Source organism: Tachysurus fulvidraco, chromosome 11, assembly GCF_022655615.1.
Source record: "Tachysurus fulvidraco isolate hzauxx_2018 chromosome 11, HZAU_PFXX_2.0, whole genome shotgun sequence".
NCBI classification, from domain to species: Eukaryota; Metazoa; Chordata; class Actinopteri; order Siluriformes; family Bagridae; genus Tachysurus; species Tachysurus fulvidraco.
The window spans coordinates 21766023-21782672 of NC_062528.1; the positions used below are offsets into that span (position 1 = coordinate 21766023).

Here is a 16650-nt window from a genome sequence, read left to right on the forward strand (position 1 = left end):
GTGTGCGCGTGTGTGTGTGCGCGTGTGTGTGTGTGCGCGTGTGTGTGTGCGCGCGCGTGCGTGTGTGCGCGTGTGTGTGTGTGCGCGTGTGCGCGTGCGCGTGCGTGCGTGTGCATACATACATATACACATACATAAATCAAAGAGGAAAATATATTAATAATAATAATTATAATGACAATAATAACGATGAAGACAGTAATAGTATCACACAAGACAAAATGTAAATGTAAAATTGGGTACGAGGAAGGTGACAATATCAACAATAATAGCAATAATAATAATAATAATAATAATAATAATAATAATAATAATAATAATAATAATATTTAAAAAAACAAATTAATAAGAAATAGTAATAATAGTATTAGCAGTAGTAGTAATGATAAATATATTTACAAATATACTCATTTCATCCAGAATGAAGGTAGTAATAGCAATAATAATGCTTCTACAGCCATTAATAGTAATGATAATAGTAGTAATAATAGCAATAATAATAATAATAATAATAATAATGATAATATTGATACAACTTTTAATGATAAGGTATTATAAAGCTGCCGCTGATAACCCTCATGGCCATGGCATAGCATAGACCAACACTGGCGTCATATTACAACGGGCTATCAAGGTGAAGTGCTGTGGGATCCATGGTCCCAAAATCCATCCCCATCCCCAGCCGTCCCGCACATGCCACGCTTAACCTGTTTGTGTGTGAATACGTTTTTTTTTTGTTTTTGTTTTTTTTGTGGAATAAATATGGCTGCTTTCATTGTTATACTCATGATATGTTTGTCAACTAGTGTATAATGCATTAAAAAAGCATGGCGTGTAGCATGGAACCAGCCCAGTGCAAAGCCCAGGCCACCACGCCCGCGCCACACTTACCCTATGTATGTGCACACGACACACCTACCCTATGTATTTATTTATTTATTTATTTATTTATTTATTTTAATATTATTATGCTCCAAATGAATGTGTGTGCACCTCATCTAATATGTGATGCATTAAAACAGCGGGACAAGTGCTGGGCCAGCCGGAGACAAGAAATATCAGACAGAAGTACAAGCTGGAGGGTGAAAGTCCAATGCCCCCGGCCCCACATCACACCCACCCACGACTAATCAGAACTGCACATGGCAGGGACTAGTATGCCACAGCCAACCAGGGACCAGAAGAGGCAAAAAAGGGAAAGAGAGAGAGAGAGAGAGAGAGAGAGAGAGAGAGAGAGAGAGAGAGAGAGAGTTTTAAATATAAGTATTTCATTTGTATTTATTAGTCTGTGTTGCTGCCTCTTCCTGACCCTCCCTCCTCCCAATCATGTGTGATTATTGATGTGATTATTGATGGTGTATCATTGAGGATGGCTTCAGACAAAGAAGGTCAGTGGATTCATGACTGTTTGAAGGTAAAGAGAGATAACCAAGACGGGTGCAATTCTGATGTATTATTTTGAGTGGAGGTAGACAAGTTTTCCATGGAGATGTACTCTATTAGTACATTTTTCCAAGTTGTAATGTGTATGGCGTTCCTCGATTTCCAGTTCATGAGGATAGTTTTCTTGGCGATAGTTAGAGCCACTAGGAGTAATTGACTGTTTGTACTGTTTAAATTGATTATGGATATGTCACCTAATATACAGAGGGAGGGAGACAGCGGGATGTGACAACCCATAAGGTTGGATAGTGAGTCCATAACGTTTTCCCAGAATGTTTTAACCACAGTGCGTTGCCAAATAGCGTGTAAATATGTATCTGGGGTGTTTTGTGTGCAATGTGAGCATGTTTCTGAAGTAAAACCCATTTTAAATAATTTCTGTCCAGTTAGGTGAAATCTATGAAGTACTTTATACTGTATAAGTTGTAAGTTGGTGTTTTTTGTCATGAAGTAGATATTTTTGCAGATTTGTGTCCAGAAAGCGGCATTGGGAGCAATAGATAAGTCTGATTCCCATTTAGCATTGGGTAGGCTTAATGTGTTGTCTGATTTGGATATTATTTTATATATTTTGGAGAGTAATTTTTTTGGGGGGAGGTTATATTAATTAGTTCTGAAATTGGAGGCGAAAGGTCTAGATTAATTCTCTGAGTGTCAATTTTTGATTGAATGGATGATTTGATTTGTAAATATTCCAAAAAACAATTACTCCCAATGCCGTATTTCTGGACCAAGTGGGAAAATGGTGTCAAGTTGTTATTAAGGAGGATGTGTTGAAGTTGTGTGATGCCCTTATCTACCCCTGCGCGTAAGTTGAGTGGCTTCTTCTTTACTATAAAATCTGGGTTATTCCAGATCGGGGTGTATTTAGATGATACAAGAGGGGTGTTTGTGATTTGATGAAATTTCCACCAGGCTGTCAGAGCTGTGGCTATTGTTGGTGATTTAAAACAGTGGTGCTTTTTGATTGCCTGACTATAGAAAGGTAATTCTGAAATGTTAATCTCTTTACAAATTGACTGTTCAACATCTAGCCATGTGCTTTCTGATGGGTTAAGATGAATCCATTTGTATATGTTTTGGAGCTGATTGGCCAAAAAGTAGTGGTAGAAATGTGGTGCTTCCAGTCCTCCTTGTGTTTTTGGTTTCTGTAGTGTAGTCAATTTAATTCTTGGAGTCTTATTTTTCCAGTAGAATTTAGTGACGATTGAATCTAGTGATTTAAACCGGGTGAGGGTGGGTAGTGCTGGAGTCATTGTAAATAAATAGTTTAATTTAGGGAGTATAGTCATTTTAATTACTGATATTCTGCCCATAATGGATAGTGGTAAATTCATCCAGCGGTGAAGGTCATCATTTATTGTTTTAAGTAATGGAGTAAAATTGAGTCCAAACAGCTCTGACAGCCTGGGGGAAACATTAATGCCCAAGTATGTGATATAGTTAGTGCACAAAGGGATAGGTGATGTCTGGGATGTCACATCCAAACTGTTAGAATGTAATGAAAGTATGGCTGATTTACTCCAGTTGATGGAGTATTCAGAGATATTTGAGAATGAATCAATGAGTTTAATCGCTTCTTGTAATGATGGTGAGGGGTCTTGTAAATATAGTAATATATCATCAGCGTAAAGACTAATTTTGTGGTGCATGTTTAGTGTTTGAATTCCTTTAATGTAGCTGTTTTGACGGATAGCTGCTGCTAATGGTTCAATGAAAATGGTAAATAATGAAGGGGAGAGTGGGCATCCTTGTCTAGTCCCCCGTTGCAGCATGAAGATATGTGATGTTAGTCCATTGGTGATGACAGTGGCTGAGGGTGATGTATACAGCATTTTGATCCAATTAATGAATGACTCTCCAAAACCAAACCTCTCTAATGTGGAAAACAGAAATTTCCAATTGACCTTGTCAAAAGCTTTTTCTGCATCGAGAGTAACTATGATGGTTTTGGTTTTTTGAGTTGATGAATAATGCATCAAGTTAAAAAGTCTGCGTGTGTTGTTGGATGAAAGTCTACCTTTGATGAAACCGGTTTGATCTGAATGGATTATAGATGGTGTGACTTTTTCTATTCTATGAGCTAGTGCTTTAGCGATGATTTGAATGTCTACATTAATTAGGGAAATCGGGCGATAACTTGATGGTAATGTTGGGTCTTTATTTGGTTTAAGGAGGAGTGAAATTGTGGCGGTGTTCATAGTATCTGGGAGTTTTGATTTTTGTTTCGATTCAGTAATCATACGGATAAAAAGTGGTGATAAAATGGACCAAAAGTGTTTGTAGAACTCAGCAGGGAATCCATCGGGGCCTGGTGCTTTGTTGTTTGGCTTGAGTTTGAGGGCATTAAAAAGTTCATATTCTGATAAGGGAGATTCAAGAGTATTTATTTGATGTTTACTGAGTTGAGGTTGGTTGATATTGTTGAGGAATGAGTCAATGTCTTTCTGATCTGGGTCTTTATTGGAGGAATATAATTTACTGTAAAAGTTTTGAAAGATTTGATTTATTTCATCTGGTGAGTTGGTGGATTTCCCTGCTGTGTCTACAATCACTGGTATTGTAGCTTTTTCCTTATTTTGTTTGATTTGATTTGCCAAATATTTACCAGATTTGTTATTATGATGGAAGTTTTCTTGTCGTAGCCTATGAATTAGGAATTGTGTATGTTTATTGATTAATTCGTTCAATTTGAGTTTATATTTTCTTAATGAATCCTGAGTTTCTTCTGTTGGGTTATTAATGTGCTTGCTAAAGCACATTCTTATTCTCTTGCATATTATTATTATTATTATTATTATTATTATTATTATTATTATTATTATTATTATTATTCCAGACACTTTTTCGGCACGTAACTTGTCCTGCAGCTTTTGTCCTAGACCCATAAATGAGGTGTCAAATCGACCGGCTCATTGAGGAGAGGTGTGCTATCCATTTTGTAAGCGATCAGAATTCCAGAATTCCCAGTATGGAAATTCAAAGGGGTGTTTTTTCCCCATAGACTTGAATGGGGAATCTCTCTGTAGATGTGCTAACATCCAAAAGAGGGCAGCAGACACCAGTGAATCTGTGTAAAGGTCTTTATTAAAGCTTGTTGCTATATTTCACAGTGAGCTTCAGTTTCATTTCATATATATATATATATTGTGGGATCGCCCCCTATTTTCATGATTTTCGTTTGACGGCTCAGTGTAGTTTTTTAAGCCTCCTAGGACAAGTGAGAGCCGAAACAAAGGACGGAAGTGCTGTGTGTTTCGGTCAGAAACGCATTTTGGATTAAAGCGTTTTGGATTAAAAGGCTTACATATTCCAGTTCCTTAGACTCTTGGGGATTTTTTACAAGCATTTGTTTTGGAAAATATTACCCCAGTGAAGAAAGGTAAGCGCCGCCTATTTCCGGTGACTATCAACTTGGATTAAATTAGTGTGATGGCTATAAATAATATTATGCTTTGTTTGTGGGCTTAATAAAATCCCGAGAGTCCAAGCTTTCAAACAATATAACATTTAACTGTGTATTTAATGCTTAAAACGAGTTGGTGGCGTGCCTTGGACAGCACGGCGGTCACATATGTTGTTGTTTCTGCCATTTGTATAACTTTTTGTTGTTTTCAACTATCAGTGTAGTTTTTATAAGTTTTTTATTTCACTTTAAACTAATGTCCTTTTAAGAACAGCAACGGCTCTTTTAAGAGCCACCCATTAATTAAAATTAAGCGCATTTTTTCTTTGTCTCCTCACATTACATAATTACTTTTTGACATGATATGACACGTATATCACAAAGAATGATAAGAATGATTGTAATATAATAAAGCTTGGGTATTGTTAGATGCGCCATTCTTCACATTAGTTAATTAATACATAAAACCGCAAAGGCTTTCTCGTGTTCCTGGATGGCCTAGTGGAAAGCGAATCCGTTTAGCATGCATAGATTCGGGGTTCGAATCCCCCTTTGGACAGTTTTTTTTTTCTAAAACTTTATAATAAAGGTTCATTAGTTGACATTAGTTACCACATTACTTAACATGAACTAATAATGAACTGCACTTCTACAGCATTTATTCATTTTGTTCATGTTAATTTCAACATTTACTAATACATTATTAACACCGTGTTAACATTACTTAATATACTGTGAACTAACATGAACAAGGAATAAACTTTATTTTAACAAAGATTACTAAATACAATAATTTATTGCTCATGGTTAGTAAATGTTAGTTAATACATTACATTTGAACTAATGATCCTTATTGTAACGTGATTATATTTTTTCCCAGTAAAATCACTGATTGATGCTTTAGTTCAAGATCTTCATGGCGCTTGTTTCAGGAAAAGATAAATGGATTTTCAGGTGTGCTCTTTTGTTGCAGGTGAGAAACTAGTCTGCAAATATAACCATAGTAACTGTGCAGCCATACCCTAGCAACCATGTAGTGCACCTTACGAACCATATTGCAATATAAAGAAGCCATATCTCAGTTACACAACATAAAACACTCAGCACGATGAGGGGAACTGACGTCACGTGTAGCCCCGCCCCCAAAATAAGCGAAATCAAAAATTTAGCACAACATGGACATGTCGTATATCAAAACACTCAGCACGATGAGGGGAACTGACGTCACATGAAAGCACATTCACATTTTCTTTAGGAAATGTCCCGTTCTAGTTTATGTTAATGTCTTCTAGTTGTTTAATTTTTTGTTCCAATTCTACTTGTTCATCCTTTTCTTTCCTTTTTTTGTAAACTGCAAATGAAATTATTTTTCCTCTTAGTACTGCTTTTCCTGTTTCCCACAGAAGAGATGGAGATGTTTCCGGGGAGTCATTCATCTCTAGAAAACATGCCCACTCTCTTTTGAAATAACTGTCAAAATCATGATCTTTCAGAAGAGATATGTTAAATCGCCATCTGGTAGTGGGTTTATGTTGACTAGTTGTGTTCCATTTTAATGTTACCGGGGCATGATCACTGATGGCTATTGGATGAATCTTTGATTCAGAAATATTTGATATGATAGAATTACTGGTAAGAAAGAAGTCAATGTGGGAATATGAGTGGTGTACTGGTGAGAAAAATGAGTATTCTTTACAGTTAGGATGCTGTAGACGCCAACTATCGCCAAGACCAAAATCCCTCAAGAACTGTTTTATGATTTCTGCAGATTTCCAAATGCGTTTATTGCCTAAACTATTACATCTATCTATTGTTGGATCTAGAACTGTATTGAAATCACCTGCAATTATAACTGGACAATTAGAAACATTTGAAATTGAAGAGAAAAAGGTCTGGAAAAAGGATGGGTCATCTGTGTTTGGGCCATACAAGTTGCCAATTGTGACCAGGCTATTATTAATGGAGATGTTTATAATAATGAAACGTTTAAAAAAGATTAAAAAGATTAAAAGCTCTTTTATTTTATTCTAAAGATTCTGAATGTTTTACATTACTTGAAATATAGGCCCTAAGTTCAGGCTGCTCAAAGCCGTGTTTGCACTTTTTATTTATTTTATTCAGAAGAAATTCAGTGTCTGTTGTCTGTTACTTGACATGTAGTAAAGACAACTACAGGATTGTTTTCCATTTAAGTGCCAGACAAGTTCAGACTTTAAAAACACTTGAAATTTAACAATAAATGATATAGAAATGTATGTGTGTTATTGATTTTATTAACATGAGGGTACTATTTTAAGTGACAATATAAGATTCGGACCTTTGCTGGGAGGACATTTTAGTAACTGGACCTCTTTGAATTTTAATTGAATACCCCTGGTCTAGATGAAAATAAAGGGTGTGAAAGCATTAGTTTGCCATCTATGATGTCATAAAAATATCCACTGCTGCATTTTTGAGATCCAACATTTATCATGGCAAAGATTTTTGGATGAGACAATAATTGTTCTAAACTCTTTCTCAGGGGAATATAATGGAAACATTTGTTTTTTATTGTGAGGTCTCTTCAATTTTCTCTTTTCTGACAACAAACTGCTAATCCGACCGAAACCTCTTCTGCTTCCACAAAATTGAATTTTTCTTTTATGACACTGTCCTGTCTGTATGATGCTGAAACTACAACAAATGGCTCTTTAAAGGACACAAAGAGTCCCAAAGCTTCTTGTTGAAGTTCACTTCCTGCATGTGTGTTGAATACTGTTTGTATCGCTGACTCCTCAAGCTGTTCAGTAACTGAGCTTGATACAACTGAACCGCAGCCACAAGAGCTTTATAACTCGGCAAGATTTCGAGCGATTTACACCGAACTCGGACAAAGTTTTTTATTTCGGAGTTCTGATGGAATTTTCGGTTTTCCCGTAGTCGGCGATCGAACATCCCATAGACTTTAATGGGAAATTCCAAAAATTCCTCTAAGCTCTCACACATGCAGCATGCACAGAGCTCAGGTACGGCTTCTGTTCTGTGTTCTATGCAGTATAATAATAAGTAGAATCCCATAATGACTGCAGTATTGACATGAATTGTCCAAACCCCCAGTAGCCACTTTTTAGCAAAAGTATTGGCACGGGTATTCTGGTGACATCACGTGTAGCCCCGCCCCCACATAAACGAAATAAAAAATTTGCACAACATGGACATGGGACATATCTAAACACTCAGCACAATGAGGGGAACTGCCTCACGGGTATTCCGATCACGTCACATGCTCATGTCCGCTTGCCTCCAAAAGTATTGGCACCCAAGTGGTCCAGTAGCTTTCACAATCTTTCTGTCCACTTGCCTCCAAAAGTAACACTGATCCTTATGTCCACTTGCTTCCAAAAAGCACCGGCCTTTGCAAATTCTTGCACCGTCAAAGCCAACATCAAAGTTTGCCACGACAAACTTTACAAATCTAGTTTTCAATTTGTTTTTTTAATTTTTGTTTTGTAGGTCAAAGTGTTTTATATATTGTGTCCTGAGTTAATGTTGCTGATCAATTTGAATTCATTATTACTTATTGATTATATTTAATTTTATTTTTCAGTATCAAATGATCAAAAAATTTTACAGTTTAAATAAGGATTGCAATTTCTTTTTTAATTTCAAGCAAATTGATGCACTTCAAGTCATTTCTGTTACAGACTAAAAACAATGTTAATAAAGTTATTCTTTGTTGTAAGTTGATCTATATTTCTTTAATGTTAATAAGTGTACAATGTTATGCAGAGGTGTACTTATAACAATTTTATAGACAAATTATACTATTTACAGTCACGGCAAAGAGGTTGGGGGGGGGCGAGGGGGTGTTTACTTCTTCCTAGGGAAGGTGTAACTGAAAATAATTGAGAAGCACTGCTCTAGCCTTTTAGTTATGCTGTCATAATTAGTCTTGCTTTAGTCTCTTCTCTGCACTTTGCACATATTGTCCATCACCTGATTACAACTATACGTAACATTTTTTTTCTTTCTTTCTCTCTCTGTCGAGCTATATATGCCACTCCCAATCTCCCAGTGTTCCAAGTTCCTAGTCTGATCGTCTCTTCTTACTGAGCTACTTCATCAATTCTGATGTTTTACCACTGGTTGGAGTCTTGTCACCCGGTGGTCACTCTGCCAGGGACTGATCTGCATGGTCAGCCAGTGACTCATGAATTGTTGTGGATGGAGCCTTCTTTAAACCATTGTTGTGTCAGTCAGCTGTATGGTCTGGACATTATCAGAGATCATTTGAAGACTTTCAAAGGAAGGAATTCAGTCAGGACCACTTGAGTCAAAATAAAGACAATTCTTTGAAATATTTACATTTTTTATTTGCAAGCTTATGAAATTTACATTTGGCAGTATGGCTCTGTTCTGAATTCCCCTTCCTTTTCATGAGCTCCATGAAAGCTAGTCAGGGAACAGCAGCAGCTTCGTGGGGGGACAATCTCCCATTAACTGGGAAAGCAGCCAGACAAAATCCCCCCCCCCAAACAGACCATACCAGGCAATCCTCCCTGGCTCTTCATGCTAACTGAAGAGCCAGCAGAGGATTAAAGCGAGCTTTTCACTAGCCAAACTTGTTAGTAAAATACCAACATAGCAGAGGACATGTTATCAGGCATGGAAAGTAGTTCCTTTACCATTTACTAGCAACCACTGACCATTAACCCCCCCCCAAACCAATGGAAGGCTCAGTGCCTGTATACGATTCAAGGCTGCAGAAGACTCCAGATCATCATGAACATCATGCCATCCCAATTTCCCAAGGAGCAACCAGAACCTTTAACGTTCCACTCCTGGTTCAGCTACCTTAGGGACAGCAGCAGAAAAGGAGAGCTAGCAGCAGCAGAGGAGGAGAGCTAGCGTAGTAGCAGCAGAGCTAGCTCAATCACAAACAGAACACGAGAACCAAGTGCCTCCTCCCTGAATATCCCGAGTAGCCATTCCTCTAGGATCCATCCAACAACCCGAGACTTCCAAAAGACCCAACAAGAAATCTTCCTTTTCCAACAATTTCAGGTTCTTTAACGGCAGAAAGCAAATTATAGGCAAACTAATGAGTAGTCAACCAAACACTCCTGCGAAAACCTTGGATAAGTCCAGCTATTAAATAATTGAAGAAGCAGCATTTAGGATGCTTCTCAGGGCCTTTCCAGCTTTGGAACATTTATTTATTTATTTATTTATTTATTTATATGTAACGAACAGAAACAATACAAGCAGGGCCAGGAGCCATTGATTATCAATCCAAAGGTCACTATCTTTCGCTGGACACTGCTACAGAGAGGAGAGAAATTGAATCAAGCTTTTCATTTTTCATTGCTGGCTAAAATTTAACCATGTCAAGTTAAGAAGTTAAACCATTTGCCAGTAAATATTTCCTGCATAACGTATCATAACAGCCTAGCGAGGCATGGCATAACATATCACATCACAACAGCCTAGCAAGGCACAGCATGATGCAACATAACGCCTAGCAAGTCATGGCATATCATATCATAACTGCCTAGTAGGGCATAGCACAACATACCATAGCCTAGCGAGGCATCGTATAACGTAACAACGCCTAGCAAGGCATGGCATAAGACATCATAACGGCCTAGAGAGTCCTGGCACAACGCAACATATCGCACAGCAATGCATGGCATAAGGCATTACAACAGCCCAGCGAAGCACAGCACAACAAGGCATAACCCAGCGTTACGCAACCCGATACAGCCCAGCAAGGCATATCATAAGGTAACGTAACACAGCCCAGCAAGGCATCGCATAACGTAACGCAACACAGCCCAGCAAGGCATCGCATAACGTAACGCAACACAGCCCAGCAAGGCATCGCATAACGTAACGCAAAACAGCCCAGCAAGGCACAGCACAATGAAAAATAACGCCTAGCAAGGCTTCGCATAACATATCACTACAGCCCAGTGAGGCACAGCACAACGCATTACAACAGCACCACACAACACAACATAGCACAGCGCAACCCAACACAGCCCAGCCGGGCACAGCACAATGTAACAAACACAGCCCAGGAAGGCACGGCACAACACATAATAGCCAAGCGTGGCACAGCATAACGTAACAAAATGCCTAGCAGAGCACGGCCTAATGCATAACAACAGCCTAGTGAGGCACAGCACAACGTAAATGCCTAGCAGGCATGGCCTAACGCATCATAACAGCCTAGCGAAGCACAGCACAACGCATCACAACAGCCTAGCGAGGTACACAGTGCAACGTAACCTAACATGGCCTAGCATAACGCAACGCAACACAACATAGCCTAGCGAGGCACAGCACAATATACTGTACCATAACACAGCCCAGCGAAGCATAGCACAACGTATCACAACACAGCCTAGCGAGGCATAGCATAACGCATCACAACAGTCTAGCAAGGCACAACATATGGTAACGTTACCTAACACGGCCTAGCAATGCAACACAACATAGCCCAGCAAGGCACAGCACACCATAACACAACCTAGCGAGGCATAGCATAACGCATCACAACAGTCTAGCAAGGCACAACATATGGTAACGTTACCTAACACGGCCTAGCAATGCAACACAACATAGCCCAGCAAGGCACAGCACACCATAACACAACCTAGCGAGGCATAGCATAACGCATCATAACAGCCTAGTGAGGCATAATATAGCGCAACGTAACCTAACATCGCCTAGCAAGGCACAGCACAATGTATCACAACAGCCTATCGAGGCACAGCCCGACGTATCACAACAGCCTAGTGAGGCACAACATAGCGTAACGTAACCTAACACGGCCTAGCAAGGCACAGCACAACGCAACAAAACAAGCCCAGCAAGGCACAGCACCAAGCACCATAACACAGCCTAGCGAGGCATAGCATAATGTATCATAACAGCCAACGAGGCCTAACATAGCGTAACATAACATAGCTTAGCAGGGCATAGCATAACGTAACCTATCGTAGCTTAGCAGGGCATAGCATAACGGAACCTAACACATCTTAGCAGGGCATAGCATGATGGAACCTAACGTAGCTTCGCAGGGCATAGCATAGCGGAACCTAACATAGCTTGGCAGAGCACAGCATAATGGAACCTAACATAGCAGGGCATAGCATAACGGAACCTAACATAGCCTGGTGAGGCATAGCATAATGTAACATAGCCTAGCAAGGGATAGCATAACGTAACCTAACATGGCCCAGTGAGACATAGCATAACATAACGTAACCTAGCCTAGCAGGGCATGGCATAAAGTGACCTAACAAAGCCTAGCAAGGCATAGCATAACATAACATAGCCTAGCAGGGCATAACATAACCTAGCAAGGCATAGCATACCGTAATTTAACATAGCTTAACAGGGCATAGCATAACGTAACCTAACATAGCCTGGTGAGGCATAGTATAACGTAACATGGCCTAGCAGGGCATAGCATAAAGTAACCTAACATAGCCTAGCGAGGCATAGCATAACATAATGTAACATAGCCTAGCAGGGCATAACGTAACCTAATATAGCCTAGCAAGGCATGGCACAACATAACCCAACATAGCCTAGTGAGGCATAGCATAACGTATCATAACAGCCTAGCGAGGCATAACATAGGGCAACGTAACCTAACCTGGCCTAGCGAGGTATAGCATAATGTAACACAGCCTAGCAGGGCATAGCATAATGTAACCTAACATAGCCTAGTGAGGCATAGCATAACAAGTTGTGGCCTAATGGTTAGAGAGTCTGACTTGTAATCCTAAGGTTGTGGGTTCGTGTCTTGGGCTGGCCACGATTGAGGTGCCCTTGAGCAAGGCACCGAACCCCCCAAATGCTCCCGGGCGCCGCAGCATTAATGGCTGCCACTGCTCCGGGTGTGTGTTCAGGGTGAGTGTGTGTTCACTTCTGTGTGTGTGCACTTTGGATGGGTCAAATGCAGAGAACGAATTCTGAGTATGGTTCACCATACTTAGCCATACGTCACGTCACTTTCACTTTCACCTAACATAGCCTAGTGAGGCATAGCATAGCGTATCATAACAGCCTAGCGAGTCATAACATAGCGTAACGTAACCTAACCTGGCCTAGCATAATGCAACATAGCCTAGCAAGGCGTATCCTGCCTAGCATAACAGACTGTACAACATGCCAGCCCGGTCGCTTCCGGCTCAACAAACGCACCATTAGACACGAACATGCATGCCATATCGGTTTACCGTAAGTTCAAAGCGTCTTCAAAACGTCCCCTTCAGCTCGAGTATACTAATAGTAATCACAACCTTTTATAGTGCCATATCGCGAACACGAAAGGAGATAGCTGGCAGTTTAATCGCTAATAGCCACCAAATTTAACTCGCAGCAGCAGCAATGCAGAGGAAACGGCCAAGCAGACAGACTGAAAAAAGCATTTAAATAGGAATTAGGAATCAGATCAGCTGATGGGTGGGGTTAGAAAATTGACATCAGCTGTTAGCCGAGCTTGACTATGTGGCATGCCTGAATTGACGCTGAACGCTATATTTATTGTTGGGTCCATGGTGATCTCAGAGTTTGCACTGACCCATTATTTCCTCAGGAGCTCTCAGTTGCACTATTATAAACCATTGTAAAAATGACATTATTTACATTTACATTATTATACAGTGTCACCTAAATGAGGATGGAGTCCCTTCTGTGTCTAGTTCCTTTCAAGGTTTCTTCCTCATACATAACCCAAGTTTGCTTCAGCTTGAGGTCACAAACAGATGGCTGCATATTGTCCTTCAGGATTTTTTGGTAGATAACAGAATTCATGGTTCCATTTGGTATGGTTGGTATGATGTTCTTTTTCTGAAATGCGGTGTTACTTTTACGCCAGATGTAATGGGACACGCACCTTCCAAAAAGTCCAACTTTTGTCTCGTCATTCCACAGAGTAGGTCTTGGGGATCTTCAAGATGTTTTCTGGCAAATCTGAGACGAGTCTTTATGTTCTTTTTGCTCAGCAGTGGTTTTCGTCTTGGAGCTCTGCCATGCAGGCCATTTTTGAACAGCCTCTTTCTTATGGTGGAGTCATGAACACTGACCTTATCTGAGGCAAGTGAGGCCTGCAGTTCTTTGGACGTTGTTATGGGGTCTTTTGTGACATCTTGGATGAGTCGTCACTCCGCTCTCTTGGGCTAAATTTTGGTCGGCCGGCAACTTCTGGGTAGGTTTACCGCTGTTCTATGTTTTCACCAGTTCGCTGAAGTCCCAAAGATTTAGAAATGGCTTTATAACCTTTTCCAGACTGATAGATCTTAGTTAATTTCTCTCATTTGTTCCTGAATTTCTTTGGATCTCTGCATGATGTGTAGCTTTTGAGAATCTTTTGGTCTACTTCACTTTGTCAGTCAAGTCTTATTTAAGTGATCTCTTGATTGTAAACAGGTGTGGCAGTAATCAGGTCTGGGTGTGGCTAGAGAAATTAAACTCAGGGGTAATAAACCACAGTGTAACTCCCTCCAAGCACACACAGACACAAGTGGTTCTCCAAAAACTGATTTATTTGAGGACTGGTCTCCAAATCCACCGTGAAAACTAAACAATATTAATAACAAAATAAAGTAATCATATTAACTTGACAAAAAATGAAATCAAATGCAAAGTGACATTTTACAGACATATAATACAGAAAATAAAGCAAATACCTCGTTGGCTGCATGCTATGAGAAAGAGAAATAGTCTTTAATTCTTCCTTATGACCATTCAAGTCCTTTTTGACTGGAACAAACTTTTCATCGTAAGAATACAAAATGTCCATCCTTGCCGCTAGCCCTTAATGACTGGAAGTGTCATTAAGTGTCATTAAGTGTCATTCGGCTTGTTTTCAACCTGCCAAAGTTCTCGCATACCACCCCGCTGCTGCGATCCCTCCACTGGCTTCCGGTAGCTGCACGCATCCGGTTCAAAACACTGATGCTGGCCTACAAAGCCAAAAATGGACCAGCTCCCACTTACCTCAAAGCCCTCATCATTCCTCGCACGGCACCCCGTAACCTTCGATCTACCAGCACTGCTCGACTGGTTATTTTGATTTTACAAATTGTATTTTAAATCTATTTTCTATTGAGTTATACTACTGTCATTCAGTGTGAAGTGGATTTATTTTAAGTCAAAGGTTCTTCTGGTATGAAGTGTGAAAAGCTCAGACCAGTCAGTGCACTTTAAACAGCCAACAGTGTAACAAGATTCTTAGAGCATTTTATACCTAAAGTTTACAAAGACCATGTGAAAACTCTGTTAAAGAATGAGTTAAAGGAGGATCAGATAAAATCCCAGCAGAAGATCCAGGAGAAGCAGAAGAAGGTGCAGGAGCTGAAACAGACTGTGGACATTATTAAGGTGAGGAGGAAACTGAGAGATTCACATAAACACACACATTATAGAGTCACTGTAATAGAAAGAGTTTATCTCAGATCTGTTTGTGTGTGTGTGTTTTCTAACAGACACGTTCACAAGCAGCAGTAGATGACAGTGAGAGGATCTTTACTGAGAGCTCAGGAGAAAGCTGAAGTGAGTCGAGCTGAACGACTCCTGAATCAACTGGAGCAGGAGATTGCTGATCTTAAGAGGAGAGTCACTGAGCTGGAGCAGCTTTCACACACACACAATGACATCCACTTCCTCCAGGTAACACTCACTGTCTGATCTACAGAGGGCGCTGTTCCTCACAAAGTTTCCTCCTAAAAGCTCATTACAGCAACAAGAAATGTTCCTGTCTGAGATCACAAGTGTGTCTTTGTTCTGATTCAGTCTGAGATTCATTCGTTCCTCTCGTCCACTTTTCTCCTTCTCTATGATGTGTTTCCTCTCTGTAGAGTTTCCCGTCTCTCTGTGTTTCTCCTGGATGTGACGACTCACTCAGCTTCACTGTCAATCAACATCTCTCATTTGATGGAGTGAGGAAATCTCTCTCAGTTCTGAAAAAACGAGTCGAGGAAATCTGTGAGGAAGAATTCAACAAAATCAGACCAGAAGGTGAACAAACAAACATTGTTTCTGTATCACAGTAAAAAGAGCCATAAAATTCATCTAACAGAAATAAGAAGTAAGCAGGAACAAGACTGCAGAAAATCACACAGTATTAGCATCAGTCTTGTAAATGACATCAAGATCAATTTAGCAGATAAACAAAGTACAAATCTTACATTTGTGGAGAAAATCGTAGCTGATGAATAAATTGAGATGGTGACGTTGTTGACGTCTGAAATAAACGTGAGAAAGCAAATTTTTCACATTCACACTTTAAACTGTTTCCACCTCATTTTTCTGTCTCCATTTTGTCTCTGTGTCTCCAAAGCTGCAGCAGTTCAGATGGTTTTACCTTCAGAACCAAAGAGCAGAGAAGATTTTCTGCAGTGTAGGTTTTACACACACACACACACACACACACACACACACACACACACACACACACACACACACACACACACACACACACACACACACACACACACACACACACACACACACACACACACACACACAAACAGTGTTAAAATGTCTGTATTGTTGATCTAAATCTGATCCATGTTCTGATCCATATTTATTATTCTTGATATTAAAAGTTTTTAACCTCAAAAAAAGTGTAGCACCCTGCCAGTGGAGGAGGAACTTTCAGGTTGTGTAAGGGGAGAGGTACCCGATCACCCAGCTGTAACTCCTGTGCTTAGGGATACTTTATTGATCTGTTCCTTCTGTACATATTCCATTACTGAGCGATAATGTGAGTGATGCTCCTCCCATGCCTCTTCATCCACGTCTAT

At 39.9% G+C, this 16650-nt stretch overlaps 1 protein-coding gene across 3 annotated transcripts in view; it reads left to right on the forward strand.

Annotated features, from left to right (window-relative positions):
* The first annotated feature begins 15009 nt into the window (after window positions 1-15009).
* The window catches only part of LOC125145854 (tripartite motif-containing protein 16-like), a 29768-nt gene continuing 28127 nt past the window's right edge, over window positions 15010-16650 (forward strand). For 2 of the 3 annotated variants that reach the window (XM_047820407.1, XM_047820406.1), the window contains exons 1-4: window positions 15010-15226; window positions 15331-15514; window positions 15703-15862; window positions 16185-16244. In XM_047820407.1, coding sequence (XP_047676363.1) covers window positions 15353-15514; window positions 15703-15862; window positions 16185-16244 — 382 coding nt within the window. In that variant the 5' untranslated portion in view covers window positions 15010-15226; window positions 15331-15352. The remainder of the gene's footprint in view (window positions 15227-15330; window positions 15515-15702; window positions 15863-16184; window positions 16245-16650) is intronic. The other variant, XM_047820405.1, reaches the window with a different exon arrangement.